This window comes from Marmota flaviventris, chromosome 5 (genome assembly GCF_047511675.1).
Source record: "Marmota flaviventris isolate mMarFla1 chromosome 5, mMarFla1.hap1, whole genome shotgun sequence".
Taxonomy (NCBI): Eukaryota; Metazoa; Chordata; class Mammalia; order Rodentia; family Sciuridae; genus Marmota; species Marmota flaviventris.
In genome coordinates, this window is record NC_092502.1 from 57296746 (window position 1) to 57315083 (window position 18338).

The window sequence follows — 18338 nt, forward strand, 5'->3', positions numbered from 1 at the left end:
TAATGGCATTGTATTTATACTATTTATATAATGAACATTTGCCACCTAGGCCTTGGGAAGCCTTTATTTTCTTTTCCTTTAGTTTAGTTTTTCATGTAGCAAGTTCTTACTTGAATGCCTGTTAGGTTAGGCTCTGTTCTAGAGCAAGCAAAAATATCTGGTCTTGATTTTATTGTAGTTTAAATAATTTCATTTTTCCAAGGTAGTGTCTTAAAATGTTGTACCTGTTCTCCTAGAGTGGTCATGTTCTCTTCATTTGTCTTAAAAAAATTTATTTGTCCCTAAAAATGTTCTAGCCTTCTTAATTTTCATTTGAATGAGATTGATCATTTTTTCTTGTTCTCTTTGTTTAGCTCTTCTTTCCTTAAAATTGGTATATTATCATCACTAATTTTGTTCAGAAATGGGATGATTTTAAACACATTGCCTTATGAACATTTTTATCACTTCATTCATGAACTGATTCAGATAAAAGTAGTAAACATGAACCATTCCTCACTAATCCAACTTTTAAATTCTTATTGTATGATATATGTTTAGTGCATGATTTTGAGTTATCTGTGCAGTGTTCCCAACCACTCAGTTTTGCTTCATTAATGGTAATTATTTCATGAATAAGCTTTGGTATAATGTATATATTTTCATGTTTTTATTGTAAATAAAATAGTCATTTTGATGCATGTATATTTAAATGAAATTATTAAAAAAAGAGAGAGAGAGAAAGCATTTGCCTACATAAAAAGTCAAGAGAATTGGCTAAGAAACTACTGGGATTGATAAAATTTTATTTAGTAAGATGGTCTCTTGCCAGATAAACACTAAAAAATGCAATTTTCTTATATTAGTGTTCAGTTAGAAAATGTAATTTAAAATAATCAGTTTAACAGTGGTAGCCAGCATAATAGTACAGAAGGGAATAATTTAGGATGTGTTCCCCAAACTCAATACTAAGCGAATTTGATTGGACTTTTTCAGTTTTCACTCTATATTTATGTATTGTTTGAACATTTATAGTGAGTATATCTGTGTTTGTTTATAAATGCTTGCAAATATTATGTGTGTAATCATAAAATAGTATATTTTAGAAAAATGGTTTCCAGTCTATGCTGTTGTTTTTTAGGGTGCCCAGGAACGTATAGACAGTTTGCGACGAACTGGAGTGATCCATGAAAAGCAGACTGCTGTGTCTATAGAACACTTCATTGCAGAATTGCTGCCTGACAAGTAAGAGACTTATTTCTCTTAGAAGCAAAATAAAGTTGGGTCTGGGAGTTCATACGGAATGCCAAGCAAAAAGTATTATCTCCTATTGTAGAATCAGAAGGAAAAGTGTGTTCTGATGCTGGCTCCATCCCTTACCCAGCTGTGTCCTGTGTAGCTTAGCTGAAACTTCTATCTTTGCTTCTGTTTTTTTTTCAATTATAAACAGAGATAATAACGCCTACTTTCTAAGATTGTGCTGATGATTGCTAGATAGTACTAAATATAAGATGATACAGTGTTGGTTATAATGACCTTGGGTAGAAAACACAGTCCTTCAACATGATGAATTCAAAATAATGGAAGGCACAAGCAAGACCGCTTGATGGCAGTCACTGAGTTTGAGTTTCTACTGAGTGAACTCTCTCATGTATTTAGTTTAGAAAACTTCCAAATAGCATAATTGATCATTGTTTTTGAGGGCTCTTTTTTTCCCCCAATGGGAAAACCTTTGTGGATATGCTAAGTTACATTTTGTTGTAATAACTACCCTTTGTTAAAAAATCTTTCTTTTTAATTGCATTGTGGTTTTGTTAATTTTTTTTTTTTTTTTTTTTGGTATGTTTGGTATAGAATAACAATGTGCCTAGTACTTTGTGGCTAATATGGAAAAAAGAAAAAAAATGAAAACTCCTCTGATTTTGAGGGCATATTAGATAGCCAGTTGAGAGAAGAGTTATGTACAAGTGAACTGCTTTATATGATTATATAAAAATTATCTAATTTTTACTAATATAATATTATATGAAGTTTCAGTGGAGGTAACTCAGTATGGAAGTAATGTCACATGAAATTCAGGAATGGTTAAGACTGGAACTGGAATTTGAAAAGGAGGTAAAATTTGGATAAGTAGAAAGAAGTAGGTAGGACATTCTGGGTGGAGGAAATGTTTGAAGGTAATTAAAAGGTATTCTAGGGTTAGCAGAGGTTTCTTGAATAGGATATCAAGAAGTGGGGACAGTTTGTGAAGAGCTTTGCATTCTAGGTTGAAAAGTTTGAACTTTGTGAGCACAATGATGATTATTTTGTTTTCCCTCTCTAGTAACCTTTTACTATTTATTTAATGATTACCTCAGAAATTACAGTGTGCCTTTTTGGTGTATTACATTATAATAAAAGCTATGATAATCCTAGAATCACTTTTAAAGCTGTTCATCTCTTTTTTTTTTTTTTTTTTTTTTACTTTTTGCAGTATTCTTGTCAAGTATCTTAATTCTGCATATGTTTTAAACTCCTAAGACATCACTAGTATTGTTCTGTGCAGTCAGTATTCATTTATTATGATTCTGAAGTTCTTCCTACATTTTTGTTTTTCTGTCAGTAATCTTCCCTCTGCCTAAAGAACTTCCTTTGATACTACATTATAATATAGGATTACTCACTGTGAATTTTCTTCGCTTTTACTTACTTGAAATTGCTTTAATTCATCTTAATTTTTGTTGGATGTAGAAATCTAGGTTGGTAATTCTTTCAACACTTTCAATTAAGAAGTCAGCCATGGTGGGCACGGTGGCACATGACTATAATCCCAGCAGCTCAGGAGGCTGAGACAGGAGGATCGTGAATTCAAAGGCAGCCTCAGCCTCAGCAGTGGCGAGGTGTTAAACAACTCAGTGAGACCCTGTCTCTAAATAAAATACAAAATAGGGCTGGGGATGTGGCTCAGTGGTTAAGTGCCCCTTAGTTCAATTCCTGATACCAAAAAAAAAAAAAAAAAAGAAGTCAGCCATCATCATATTATTTCATTTGTGTAAAGATAATTTGTTGTTTGTTCTGGCTGCTTTTAGGACATTGTCATTTTGTTTTTGCAGTTTTTCTGTGGTATGCCTAGGTATGTTTGTCTTGTTCGCTGGCCTCCTTTTATAATTCTTTTTTCTGGGGGAACAGGGAGCTTACTAAGCTTATTGATTCTGTAGATTGATGTCCTTCATCAGTTTGGGATTCTAAATCACTCTTTAAGACTTGCTGCTTTGTCTAGGACTCAGATTACAACTTGTTCACCTTTTGACAGAGTCACACACTTTCCACATTGTCAGGTTTTTATTCCAAACTCTGCTTTTTCTATTTCCTCATTAATTTCTTCCTTCTCTAGTCCACTGATCCTGCCTTCTGTGTCCAGCCTGTTGGGCAGCTCATATGTTAAATTCTTTTTTAAAAAATAAATGTATTTGCTGAGTATCTACATATATTCATCTCTTTTGACTATCTTTCTTCTTTGTTCAGTTATTTTGCATCAGTTATTTTTAACTCCTTGTCTGTGAGTCCTAATATTTGGGACTTTAGTCTCCTTTTCCTTCTAGTCTGTCCCTGAATATGGTGCTGTCCCTGAAGGCCTACTAATCTTCAAAAACCAGATGTTGTTTAGAAAACACTCCAGAGTCCTCAGGTGATGTTGAGAAGTACACACCTTTCTCCTATAAGCAGAGCTGTATGAGGAAGCTGGCAGTGTGTGTTTTAGTCACAGTCTCAGCTTTGTCAGCTTAAGGCTTTAAGCTGGGGAAGGAAGGTTTTTGTCCTCGTGTTTTGTCCTTATTTCTGCAGCTCTTCAGTTTTTCTCAGTATATGATGTAACTCATGTAGCTTTTCACCAGGAGCACTGACCTGCCATAAATTCCTCCATCACACCTTAATGTGGTATTTCCCCCCTCAAATACCTTTTAAGCAAAACAGTAGAATACTACAAAGACCAAGAATGCTAAATACTAAATAATATCAAGAATTCTGGTGATGGTTGCTAGTATGGATTAAGGAGGAAAGAGGACAGAGGGTTTGTGACAGTAAAGTACACAGAGTGCTGAGAGAGGGAAGAGAAGACAACAGAGTAAAAGCTAGAATCCCCAACACTTGATCTTTCATACTGTGGCTACTTTCAGAGTTCCTGGAAATAAATGCACAGAAAATAAATTCAAGAAAATGCATGCTTAGAACTGAGTCTAGAAAAGACAAATTCAGGAAAAGCAAGGCAGTTAAAGAAGAAATACAAGGTGTTTGGCCCCTAAAAAGGAATAGAGCTTGTTTAGGACGGGGAGAGAAACTGAAAGTTTCCTTAGAAAGAAGCACTGGGAACAGAAGTGGAGGAGTTGTGGGGAGGGATAATGGTGATTGCAGTTTCATGTTGACTGATTTGAAGAGAAGGGGGAAGCCAATCTCTAGCATGGTAGTATTTTAAAGAATAAGGGACCCTGAAGTTCTGATGTGCATTCACTTGCATGACAAGAGAAATTCTATTATGCTTCAGTGACTCTGCTTCTCATGCTTAACAGTTTAGTCAGTATACTATTCATGATAGACATTACTGTACACAAATCATGCAAAATAATGCAAAATAAAATTCAGCTAAGCTTGGCTTTGTGGATATTTCATAAATACATTTTCTTGAGTGAGAAAAATTATTGTAACAAAATATGAAATATTGATTAGTATACCATATAAAATAAGTCACTATTTAGTTATTTATTTAGGCACTGGGGATTGAACCCAGGGGTGTTCAACCACTGAGCCACATCCCCAGTCCTTTTTTATATATTTTTGGGGATAGGGTCTTGCTAAGTTTCTTAGGACCTTGCTAAATTGCTGAGGTTGGCTTTGAACTTGGAATCCTCCTGCCTCAGCCTCCAGAGTCACTGGGATTACAGGTGTATGCCACTATGCCTGGCCCTTTGTAGTTTTTATTTTGAGACAGAGTCTCATCCAGTTGATCCTGGAACTTGCCATCCCAAGTAGCTGAGATTAGAGGAGTGATCTACCATGCCAAACTAGTGGGTTAACCTTTTATGGAATTACATTTTAGGATAAATTAGATGATTGAAAAATTTTATTTATGGATATTAGAACATTATAAAATATTTGTAATAGTGTTCTCAATTTGTAGCAGTTTTAGGATATGAATACTATAGGCATTACAGATTGCTATTTTAATATTCAGCGGAGTTGCTTATATTACTCCATATTTTACTTGTTTTTTTTCCCTGAATATATAAATAGTCTCCTGACACACTGCACTTTATTAGATGTGCATATTTTTAAGAATAGAGATTATTTTCCTGCTCCTATGCTTTTGTTGTTTAAATTCATGATTTCACGATGTCTGGTTGTTTCATAATTCATGTAATAGAGATTCTGGTGTTGCTGTAATTGTCTTAACAACTCAGTATTAGAAACTTTAGGTGATAACTTGAAACTCGTGCTTTTTTATAAGTATTTTTTAATAGACTTTATTTATTTATTTATTTAGTTAGTTGTTGATGGGCCTTTATTATTTTTATATGTGGTGCTGAGGATGGAACCCCATGCCTCACACATGCCAGGCAAGTGCTCTACTGCTGAGCTGTAACTCCAGCCCCTATAAGTATCTTTCCCTCTGGAGGAACTTTTTAAAAATTGCTAATAACTTTACTAATGGTTGAATATTAATGAAATTGGTAATATATTAACTTTCTCATGTTGAGCCTAGTAATATTTTTAAAAATATCACTCATGAGAAGCTGTTATACTCATGTTTGAATGAATATAAGTTTATCTGTTGCATATTTAAGCTCCCAGTTTCCATTGTTTCCCTGTCTTAGCAAGGGGACCTTTAAACTTTTCCTTTGCTGTTGTTCTAGATTGTTTTTCTCTTCTTGGAATTTAGCCAGCCAAGAAATTTTTTATGTTGTTTTTATGGATTGTCTTCTTACAGGTTAATTTTTCTTTTAATTAGTTTGTTTTTCCTTTTTGTTTGTTCACTGTAACGTATTTAGCAGGTAATCAGTATGAAACTCATGTTCTGTTGCAGGTGGTTTGACATTGGTTGTTTGATAGTTGAAGACCCTGTCCATGGCATTCACCTAGAAGCTTTCACACAAGCCACACCGGTGCCTTTGGAATTTGTACAACAGGTTGGTTTTCTTGGCTTTTTCATTATGCTCCAGAGAAACTTGCAATATTATCCTTCAAATTTTAAATTTATTTTTTGTTTAAAATGTTTTAATTTTGTTTGTTTTATTTCTCTTGTAGTCTGTTTCTTTGTGCAGATCTCTGGTCATTCCATGTCTTACTATTTCCCTGTTTTTGTTTTCTACCTGTTTTTGAGAGGTATACATTCAATGGCCAATTGTCATTTGCTTCTTTTTTTTTTTATGATTATGTTTCTTACTCTGAGATCAGAATGTTTGCTTTTCTGCTTATGTCCACATTTCATTTACTTTCCTCTTTATTTCACATCTTTACTTTCACTGTTATCTCTATTTCCTTTTTCTTTCATCTGATCTTCCTTTCTAGTTACTCATCTTTAGTAACAAGTCAGTATTAGAAACTTTAGGTGACAGGTATGTCTTTAAGGTGGTTGACTGAAAATAGATTTAACCATGTACCTGTCTGTGTAGTTTCCATAAGATTGTAAGCATAAGTAATGATCCTTCTATATTTTTGTATAAATTTTTTCTAATTCTCTAATGGACAAAATGGAACATATATCTATACTGAAATTTCTGTACTGTTAAATGGCATTTAGACTTTTTTCCCCTCTTACAATTATTTGGCACATGTCGGCATTTGAGAATCTGAAACTATTGGCATTTGAAATTACTGGGTTTTCTCCCAAGAATATGCTTGTACACAGTTACATATTAATTTGGCATGTGAGTTTATCAAATTGCTAAAAGCAATCACTGGCCTTTTATAGGTTTATGGTTTCGAAAAGGGACCAAGAATTAATGCTTGGAATTTTGAAATTTTGCTGAAACTTATTTATACCATAATTTCTTTTCAGAGGATTAAGAAAACCATTTTATAGATGTTAACTAAATTCACTCCAATGAGAAGGTGATTAAAAGATTGTAAATGAATAATAGATTACTGTTGTTCCATTAACTTTTAAAAATTAAATAAAATGATAGATTTTTCTAGAAAAATATAAATTTTACTTGTTACTTCAAGAGTATTAGGTTGAACCATACAAAGTTGCTGTCATTCATAGTCAAAAGCAGTCAAATGTTGTCACTTCCATATGATTCAACCTAATTACCTCAGCGAAGCAGTATAGTGAAAGAATTCCATCTAATCAGAAACCCCCCTACAGAATATTCACAGGTGATGCTCGTGGTGATAGAGCATCTCTCTTAACGCCATAGAAAATTTTAGTCCTATCACTTAAGAATTAAAGGTCAGAATTATTGGTAAAATTAATAAATAAAATTTAGAAATACATTAGAAGAACATATACCCTGACCATAAAGAATTGATTCCAAGAGTCAAAGAACCATTTGCCAATAGCAAATTAGTTTAGTAGTTCAACATATGAACAGAGTAAAGAATAAAAAGGATTTCAGTAGAATTGAAGGTATTTGCTAGAAATATTAACTGTACTATTAAATAGCCTTTGTTAATTAAGATTAGAAGGATATAAGTGTACCAGAAAATCAAAGTACACTTCAGGTCTAATGATAAAACATAGAAACCTGATAATTACAAGGATGTTCCTATCACAGCCATTGTTAACGTTGCTGTAGATCGAGGTCAACACACAGTGGCCCACAGTCAAATCTGGCCTGCTCCCTGTTTTTGTGAGTGAGTTTTATTGGAACACACCCTGCAGTCTGCTTACATGTTGTTTATAGCTGCATTTGTACTGCAACAGCAGAATTGAGTAGTTGTAATAAAGACTTTTTGGTTCCCAAACCTAAAATATTTACTCTCGGGCTCTTTCTAGAAAAAGTTTGCTGACCCCTGTGATAGATGTCTGACTATTTTAAAAAGACAATTTTTGTTTCACTTTTAGGATTATAGATTGGAAAAAAATAGACATGATACTCAAAGAACAAAGTGGACCTACATATACTAGTATCTAAAGATACCTATGACATATTGCTAAGTAAATGTCAAAGCCAACACAGCTAGTATGATCCTACCTATTAACAGGTACATATATACCCTTTAAAGTATATATAAATGAATAGAGGGAAAAGGCGTGGAAAGGTGCACAGCAGGCTGTTAATGTGGTTAACTGAAGAGTGATATTCAAAGGGTGGCATTTACTTTTCATTCTATTGTCTTTTTTTTTTGCCACATGGTTTTAACATTCAGAAGATACAGTAGTGTGTGCGTTGAAATGCCTTCCTTTTATTTCTAGCTATTCAACTCTTTATATTTCTTTTTATCCATCCCGCAATATGTTAAGTTTGTGCTACTGAATTATTGGAATTTTTTAATTTAAGGGAATAGAAATCAGCCTTTAAAGGAATAACTGTTACCATCAATAGATATAGTAGTGAAAATGTGGAAAAAGTTTTATGTAATTTATGCTTGATAAACTTAAATGCGAACGATTCTTCCTTCTCCCACTTTACAAGCCTGCTATTCTGGATTTTTGCAGATAATATCAAATACATTGTTCCTCAGAAGTGTGATCCTTGGCCTAACATCTTAAATATTGCCTGCGAACTTGATAAAAATGTTGCCTCTCAGGCCCTACCCAGAGCTACTAAATAAGGATATGCATTTTAACAAGAACTTCTTGGGATTTATGTTCATATAGCAATTTGAGAGGCACAGTTTTCTAGTGTCTCTAGAGACCTTAATCATTTTTCTGCCATGTCTCTTTCATATAGTCAGATACTGACAGTGCAATATATATTTTGGAAAACAACACTGGAGCAGGTTTTTCAGATGGTGTGCTGTTTCTGTCAAATTTACTTGAAAGCTGTTTTATATTTGTTTTGTTTCTCCTGGAACCAGCTATGGAGTTTCCAATTAGATTTCTTAGTTAGGGTGTGAGAAACTAAGGTTTTTTGGTGGAGGGAAGCCCCTCAGATAGTAATACCCACCACATTTGGGGATCACTGTACAGTAGATCCATTCTACGTATGGATGACCTCCTCTGACCACATCTAATGAAAAACCACACCATTTCTGGCTTTTGAGTGGAAGCAGATATAGCTAGGTTGGGCCAGCTACAAATGATATAATAATGATTGTTGCTGTCCTGGACTGGACATTACTTGACATGCTAATCATGTTTCTGGGGATACTTTCTACAGACTAATCATGCAGTTTTGAAGCCTTTATTATTGCAGTTTCCTTTTTTTCTGGTTGCAATTTTATGGTTATAGAATGATAACTTTAGCAAAGATAATAATCTAGTGACACTGAATATGGAACTAGAATTTAAGTCGTCTGACTCTGAGCTCTGTATAGGTGCAGCTCTGAGATTTAAGACTTAGACATGCTCAAGGCCCTAGGTTCAACTCCCAGCACCACACACACACGCGCACATGCACGCATACACACACACACACACACAAGATTATATTTGAGCAACAACCAAAGAGCATAATGGTGTTATTTTTTAACAAAGTAGATATGTGCTGTATTATTTTGATTCTTTCATGGCCTTGTAACTTCATACCATTGCCTGTATAACTGTGTCTCAGGATTTGTCATAATCTATATTAAAAGTAACCTGAGAGATGTTACTTTGAGATGTTACATATCGAATTCCAACATTTTAATGCATTATAAGTAATATGGATTTTGTTTCTCTGTAGGCTCAAAGCTTAACTCCCCAGGACTATAATCTGAGGTGGTCAGGCCTTTTGGTGACAGTGGGCGAAGTTCTGGAAAAGAGTTTACTGAATGTCAGCCGGACTGATTGGCACATGGCTTTTACTGGCATGTCTCGTCGACAGATGATCTACAGTGCTGCCAAAGCAATTGCAGGCATGTATAAACAGCGCCTGCCCCTTAGGACCATGTGAGGGAAGACCTGTCTAGGATACTGAGACTTTCTTCACTTTTAGCTTGATGTCGTTATACCTTCTTGAATAGCTTCAATGAATTTAACAGTTTTGTAATTTTCCTGTAGGCTGTAATTTTTTTTTCTAGAGAGGCATGTTATCATTCCAATAGAAGAAAAGAAATAGATCCTTTTTATAATCATATAATTATACATATAGTTCTCAGAAAAAAATATACAAAAATATTTATAGCACAGTTTAATATACCAAATTCATATAGTGGAAATTCATGTGCAAAGACATTTAATTTAAAGATGTGTACTTGATTGTTTTGTTTTTAAAGAAGACATAGTTAATTAAGGAACATGTCTATTGAATATTCTTTAAAAACATTGTTCTTTTTGTTTTTTTGTATGTGCACATGGCCTCAGGTCTGATGGAGAGCAGCTTGCTCAACAATTTACCTTAGGACACCTACTTGTATTTAGAGAGATGTCACACATTTTTATGCATGTTTTATACAAAGTGGGCCAAATACAGAATTGATCATTTCTATCTAGTCATCATGTACACATACAATCTGGAAAGTCATCCTTGTTTCCTTTTTTTTAAAAAACTAATTTTTGGCATTTTATAGATTTATACTATGAACATTGGGTAATACATTTTATTTTTTCATTGCTATATGACAACTAAAGGGCAAATAATTTGAGTATATTTTAGATCAGAGTATTCATATTATTTTTGTATAATACTGTTCAGTACTTCCAAGAATAAATTCTGACAGTGGCCATTTTATGTGCTTCCACCCATTCTCCAAACTTTTACAAAAGACATTTTTGAGAGGTGATTACTTTATTGCCTATGAGAGGGTATGCCTCAGGTTTTAAGTATGGTTGCTTCTTCTTTCATTTGCCTTAAGCACAACTTTTCTAACTGCCATTCTGCCTTTATTTTTTATGGAAATTTTCAAATAAACTATTTTATATTCAATCTGGTTTATTTAGTTCGTTATGTTTGTATTTAATGAAAGCTTTTTCCCCCCTCAAGTAATATATTTTACAGTTGGGATTTATATAAATAAAAATTAAGTAAATGTTTTTTCTTGTACAGTTGAACTCTATGCAACTTCAAATAACTTTGATAATAGTTTCACATATAAACGTAATTTTATTTACTCTTCTATACTGTTATTTTGATGTAAAAGAATTAGCACAATCTGGCAGTTTTATAAAGGGTGATGAAGGTTGTATCCTGCACTGTCTTCATATGTAAGGTTTGCTTTGTATTAATGTTATTTAAAGTAATTATTTCATTTTTCCCCCTTTTTTTACTTGAGAGTGAGAAGAATTAAGTATTCATTTTGAAACTATAATGTATGTTCATTTCTGAGCACCATAAAGTGAAATTCCAACTTTTATATCATTCAGAGTAATGAGAAACAGAAACAAGACATAACAAGTTGCTGTGGTGCACTTTTGTTTGGGGTAATAGGATCAAAATACATTTTTCTCTCTTTGTGAGTGAAAAGAGAAGCCTTTTATACTATTTTCCTCGCTCCTTTAAGTCCATCCTTCTCTAACAGTATTTTATCAGGGCTTTGGCCCCATGACACAAACAGTCTACTATAGACTGAAGACAAGTATGCCCAAACTTAAAATATTTCTGCTACTTTCCCTCCTACTATAGGGAAATTTTATAGAGCCTAAAAATCTGAGTTTTTCTTTCCATTTTGTTTTCCCAAGTCTGAAACATCTTATTTGATATCATTGAGGATTGTTCTGATAGAATCACAAACATTGCCATTTCCTGGAATCCTCAAATTTCTGGGGCAGAGCTGCTCCACGGCTAGGTTGGAGCTTGATAGCGTTCCTGTACCTAGTTATTGGTGAGTCTTCTGCTGCTTTCTGAACAGTAGGAGTGGGAGAGGTGGAGGAGAGAAGGGCAGATAGAAGAGAGAAATACATGCTTTCGTCTGGCCTCCGTTTCCTTGGCCCAGTTCTCTGAAAGGCAATAGAGCATGGCTGACTCCACATTCTCAGCTTTCCCAACCTCCTGGAATTTCCCTTTTACATTATGATCAAGGAAAGTAACTTGCTCTCTCCTGGCAGCTTAGCCAGACAGTCTTGCTGTGATCATCAATCTTAAGGCCAGAGCCTCCATCTCCTCTGTGCCTTTTCTTCTTGTCCATTTCCTTAATAACTCCACAAGAACATTTTTGGAATTTGTGAGTAGATAGCTATTTGCTTTTTTTCTTTCCCAAGCTTTTAGGAAAACCTGTCTTTAACACAGTTTGTTATCATTATTGTGGTTGCTTGAAATTTTTTTTCTTCTGAAGAACCCCAGATTATTGAGTTTCATGTTTTATGTATTTTAATCCAAGTTGTTGAATTCTATAAGCTTGTACACTTATTTAAATTGGTGCGAGAAAAATAGGAAAAATGCTGAAGATTAATTCAACATCAACCTCAGATTATTGCTCAGTTCCAGGTTTCTCCTTGTATTGTTTTTTTTATTGTATTGGATTTTTTTTCTTGTTTGTTTTTTGTTGTACTAGGGGGTAGAATCCAGTACCTCAAGAACACTATGGGGATCGCTTCTCGGCCTTTTGGCTAAGATCAAGTGTAAGAACACTATGGGAGCCCTCTACCACTGGGCTGTAACCCCACGCCCCTATTGAGTTTTTGAGACACCCATGGACCTGGCTGTGCCATGTACTTCTTAAGTTGGAAAGGCCTTGGGTGATGCTGGTAGTTTCATCTTCTGATTCTTTGTTATTATTGCTTTTTCATTCTTTGTTCCTCAGTCTTTTGAGGATTAATGAAGTAGAAAATTAGGATGTAAAAAGGCAAAAAGATAGTATGGTAGTAAGTGTGAGTACATTTAAGAGTATAAATGAAACTGTATAATGTATATCTATTCGAATTATGCAATTAGCAATTACTCAGGGTCGACTAAATTAACATGCTGTTGAATTTATTCTGTTCCTTGGCTGGAAAAAAAATTCAAAATAGGACTTTGTGACTTATGAAGCCAAATTGATAACATTCTATGTTTAAAAGTTGTTGGGTTAAACATAAATTATGTGGATTTTTACTTCTGGGACATGGTGTTCTTTTTGTGATATTATGCAGAATCATGTGTTACATAAAATCAGTTTTGTAAGTATGTACATATTACATAAATAAATACTTATTTCTCAAAGGTGTATAGTGATTTTTTAAATACTAACTTATATTGATACTACATTAGATATTACTTTTTTATCTGAAGTGATTACTGATTGTCAAGAGTTCTTACAGAACAGCAACTTCAAACACCATCTTTCTGGTGGAACTGTCGCATTCAAATACACCACAGTTGGTAGGGTCAGGGTTAGAGAAAGAGCTATTAGGAGAGATATACATGAGAAATAAAGGTAATAAGCAAGAAGTTAAGGCTTGTGCTTCTCTGGAAACCTTTTTAGTACTGGGTTTAATTTATCCTTGACCTCCAGAAGTGTTTTTAAATAATTTTATAATATTAATTTTAGGTTCATGAAAAATTAATTGAGAAAGGTACAGGGATTTCCCATATGCCCCTGTCTCACAAATGCATAGCCTCATCCATTATCAAGGTTTCCCACCAAAGTGGTTCATTTGTTGCAATCAAGAATCTCATTGATGCATCATAATCATCCCAATGTATGGGGTGATTTCATTAGATCACATTACATGGTGTTTTGGTGTTGTGCGTACTGTTTGGATAAAAGAAACGTGGATCCATTATTATAATCTCATAGAGTGATTTCATTCCTAAAACTTCTTGTTCTACTTATTCAAACTCCTGGCAACCACTGATATTTTTTTTGTCTCCCTCGTTTTTCTTTCCTAGAATGTCAAATGTTCATATACTCTGTAGCCTTCTCAGATTGGCTTCTTCCACTTAGTAATAGGCACTTAAGATTCATCCATGTGTTTTCATAGCCTGACAATTTATTTCTTATTAATGCTGAATTATAGTCTATTATCTGGATATATCACAGACTGCTTTCCATTGACCTGCTGAAGGACGTCTTGGTTGTATCCTAAGTTTTGCCAATTATGAATAAAGTTGTTCTAAACTTCTACGTGCACGCTTTTGGGTGGACTACATTTTCAGCTCCTTTGTGTGATATACTATATTCATAGTTCCAAATTCTGCAAAATAGATGATATTTCTGTTCTGTACATTTTAAAATAAAGTTAAATGACTAGAAGTTGAGCTCCAGCACCCTGGTGGCGTCCGTACCACTCTGCCTCAGTGCCTAACATAATGATAAGTACTAACACATTAATAAAAATGAATAGATATTTGATAAAAGGAGCACAAGTCTGATTCCATAGGCCATTATTTTCTTTCCATATTATACAGTGTGTTAATTGATGTTTTCATTTATTTTCGATAAAAACGCTTTTTTAAAATGCCACATGCTAGTTAGATTTTAAAAGACTTAAAAATCCATTGACAATTTTACATGATGATGTAGAAAGGGGTTTGAATGGATGTAAGAGTGGTCCGGTGGAGCTCTGTGACTTCTGAAAGGAAGCTGTTAGAGGAAGGAAGAACTTGAGCCTAAAACCCTAGGCTGAGACTTGTGCTCACCTCTTGGGAGTACAGAAATTTCGAGCAAATTTTGCATCCCTGTGGGCCTCACTTTCTTCATCAGAAAAATAAAATTGGAGATACCAAAGGCACAGGGTCATTGTGAGATATAAATGAAGCAAGATATGTACTCAGCTCTGGTCTCTCTCATGAACAACTCTCTACTCAGAAGCATTTAAGTATATGGACTGTTCATGAAAGGTCCCTGTTGGGGTTTAGATATGGGAGTCCCCCCAAGGCTCCTGTGTTGTTGCAGGAATATTCAGAGGTGAAATTATGAGAGCTGGAACCTACCAGGACTACCGTACTGGGTGGTAGCTGCTGGCAGGTGGGACATGGCTGGAGGTGGGTCACTGGAGGTGTGTGCCCTTGAGTGATTCTATCCCTCCCCCTCCCCGCGCTTCTCCTCCCTCTGCTTTCTGGCTACCATGAGGAGAGAACTTTCCTTTACCAGACCCTTCTGCCTCACTTCAGATCCTGGGTAATGGAGGAGTCAGCTGACAATGGACTGAACCTCTGGGACAGTGAGTCAAAAGAACCATTTCTGCTAGGCATGGTATTGCACATCTAATCCCAGCAACTTGGGAGGCAGAGGCAGAAGGATTGCATTTGAGGACAGCCAGCAATTTAATGAGGTCCTAAAGACAAGACCCTGTGTTCAATCCCCAGTTTTTCCCCTCCCCCAATAGAAAGAAGAAAGAAGAATACCTTTTCCTGCTCTAAGTTATTCTTATCAGTTATTTTAGTTGCAGATATGAAAAGCTGAGTAACAGCCCCCAAATGCTGGCCAGTTACTTAAGACTATATAGGGCAAGGGGATAAACTCTGTTGGACTTGACCATTTGACATGTCAATTACTTCTAAAACAATTTTTCAGGAGTCATTTTGACTATATTACATATTCTATTGTACTTTGATTTATGTATTCCTGAAAACCTCTGCTTTTTGTAAAATTGTGTGCTCGAAGTTAACAGAAGTTAAAAAGATAAGTTAGGGACAGATTAATCAAAACCTTTATAATTTTGAAGCCAGAGTCCTAATAAACCTGGTAATAACCACTACTATAATAGCCCAAATTTTTAAAGTTACATTCCTAATGGAACCAACATTTGACCCAGTTATCCTACTCTTCAATATATTCCCAAAGGACTTAAAATACTTTAAAAAATACTATAGTGACGCTGCCACATCAATATTTATAGCAGCTCAATTCACAATAGCTAAGCTATGGAACCAACCAATGTGCCTTTCAACAGATGAATGGATAAAGAAAATGTATATATACACAATGGAATATTACTCAGCCATAAAAAAGAATGGAATTATGGCATTTGCCAATAAATGGGTGGAACTGGAGACTATCAAGCTAAGTGAAATAAGCCAATCCCAATAAACCAAAGCCTGAATGTTCTCTCTGATATGTAATCGCTAACTCACAATAAGCAGGTGGGGAGAGAGTAGAAGTTCATTGGTTTAGACAAAGGGGAATGAAGGGAAGGAAGGGGAGATGTTCAGAATAGGAAAGAATGAATTGGACATAACATTCCTATGTTCATGTATGAATACACAACCAGTGAAACTCCACATCATGTACAACCACAAGAATGGGATCCTAATTAGAAAAAGTCATACTCCATATATGTATAATATGTCAAAATACAGTCTACTTCTTGTATATCTAAAAAGAAAAAAAAATTAAAATTTTACATTCCTAAAAAATACATCAGTACAGACCTTTACCTTAATGGGGGGAAAACTTAGGAAACTAGCTTGATGGAAAGGGAGGGCAGTCATAAAGGGCCAAGTGTACTAAGTTATTTTTTGGGGGGGAAAAAAAAAGATAAACTACAGAAGGCTCAGGGAGAACTGTGCAATGAGCACTTCCAGGGAACTGTGCAATGAGGCAAGGCAGGGAACTCATCTAAGGCAATGTCAACACATGTTGAAATCGTCATCAGTGGAATCTGCAGGGCTTCAGGAGTTCCCCTGCATTTGTGATTTTGCAGTTAGATGCTGTTACTTGGTTACATGAACCAACACTGCCTATCAATTATGAGTAAGCTAATTATGGCAGAAACATGGGCTGGCTGTTTCAGGACAGACTGAACTTGCCATTCATCTAATGTTTATTAGAAACCAATGACCATATGCATAAAAGCTCTTCATAAACTACTGTAGGCAAAGCCAGCACCTGTAGGGGTCAGGCAATCAGCAGTGAGTGTGATGGGAGGGGACATGGGTGACAAGCAGCAGAAAGCAAGACCCATCCAGAGGCTCAGGCGCACTCAGTGTCCGCCACTTGTGGCTTCAGAAACTGCACTCTGTGGCCAAATCATCTAATTTTTATATATAATATCTAATTTTTATATATAATATCTAATTTTATATATATATATATATATATATATATATATATATATATATATATATATATATATATGGATAGATAGATAAATCTTTATTTCTTTTTTCCCCAAGAGAATCAAGATGTCTGGATTTTTAGATAAAATTGCCCAACTCTTGTAACTGATGAAAATAGTTATGATAGAGGGTTAGGAGTCAATCTTTGGACTTCCTGTTGTGACCTATTGGAATAAAACAGAGCTTTAATATGAGAGTTTTGTGATGGTTACATATGGTTTGGTGAGTTGGTACCAATGGAACTCAAGATCTGATCATTGCTGAAATTGCTGGGATGCTACATAACGTGTATCCTAAACATCAAGATTACATTCAGTTATCAATCAGGTTACCCAGTGTTCCCGTTTATTTTCCTGGAATCCAGCTATTTCATCTGTTCTTTCTCCCAAAGCGGGGAAAGGTGAGTTTCCCCTGTGTAGAGTTAGTTATGCAGGATGTGTCCCAACACCTGGTGAAAAATTAGAGCCTAATGCAGTAGCCTAAAACTCTTCCTGTAACTTTGCCCATTATCGATACAAAAATAAAAAATACAAGTGTTTCTAATAAATATAGCTAATTGGATTCTTAAGTCTCTTCTGTAACATAAAAACTGAAATAGTTTTGAGACTGAGCACCAATTAATAGGGCTGGTCATGGAAAGAACACTTACAAGGACAAGCCTTAATACCACAGTTTTACATTTGCGTAATGGTTTTTTGGCAAGCCGGGTCTTTTTCCCCTGTACTCTTGCCTGTGTTAAGTACTCTGAAAGAGTGTAGACAAATACTCTCATCAGCAGGGACTTGGCAACCAAGTTCTCCTCCCTGGTCCCCCTGTGCCTTGCTTTGGCCTCAAGACAGTGAGCTAGCCACCCAGGCAATGTTTTATGAATCCAATGCTATAGAGAGAAAGCAGGAAATTGGGGTGCGGGGGGAGTGGAGTCCACGTATCTCTTTCACATCACCCATTTTGGGTAGGTGATGCTGTGCTGCTAGCAGGAGCTTCTGAAACAAGATGAAGTGGCAGTTTGCTTACATGATTTGTTTTTTCAGCTGACTTCACCCCAGAGCATATATAGGAGGTGAGAGGGGGGAAAATTATTAAACCACCTATTAGTAAAAACACACTTTCCCCCACTTCTCAGTATAAAACTGAGGAATGGCAGACAAACATTTCCATGAGGTAATACTTGAACCTTGAATAAGCTTCCATTAGTTTTTTTTTTTTTAATCAGTCTATGCCCAATGCAAGTGAAAATGTACAAGGAATCATGATGTAAAGGATAGATATATTCAGCATGAAATCAGAGACAACTGGATTCTCTGAATTTCACTGTTTCTGGAG

The 18338-nt window shown here is 35.2% G+C and overlaps 1 protein-coding gene across 1 annotated transcript in view; it reads left to right on the forward strand.

Annotated features, from left to right (window-relative positions):
* Positions 1 to 13175, forward strand: part of Prrc1 (proline rich coiled-coil 1) — a 34490-nt gene extending 21315 nt beyond the window's left edge. The window contains exons 7-9 of the mRNA XM_027949370.2: positions 1121 to 1224; positions 6035 to 6137; positions 9783 to 13175. Coding sequence (XP_027805171.2) covers positions 1121 to 1224; positions 6035 to 6137; positions 9783 to 9992 — 417 coding nt within the window. The 3' untranslated portion in view covers positions 9993 to 13175. The remainder of the gene's footprint in view (positions 1 to 1120; positions 1225 to 6034; positions 6138 to 9782) is intronic.
* Positions 13176 to 18338: the final 5163 nt, after the last annotated feature.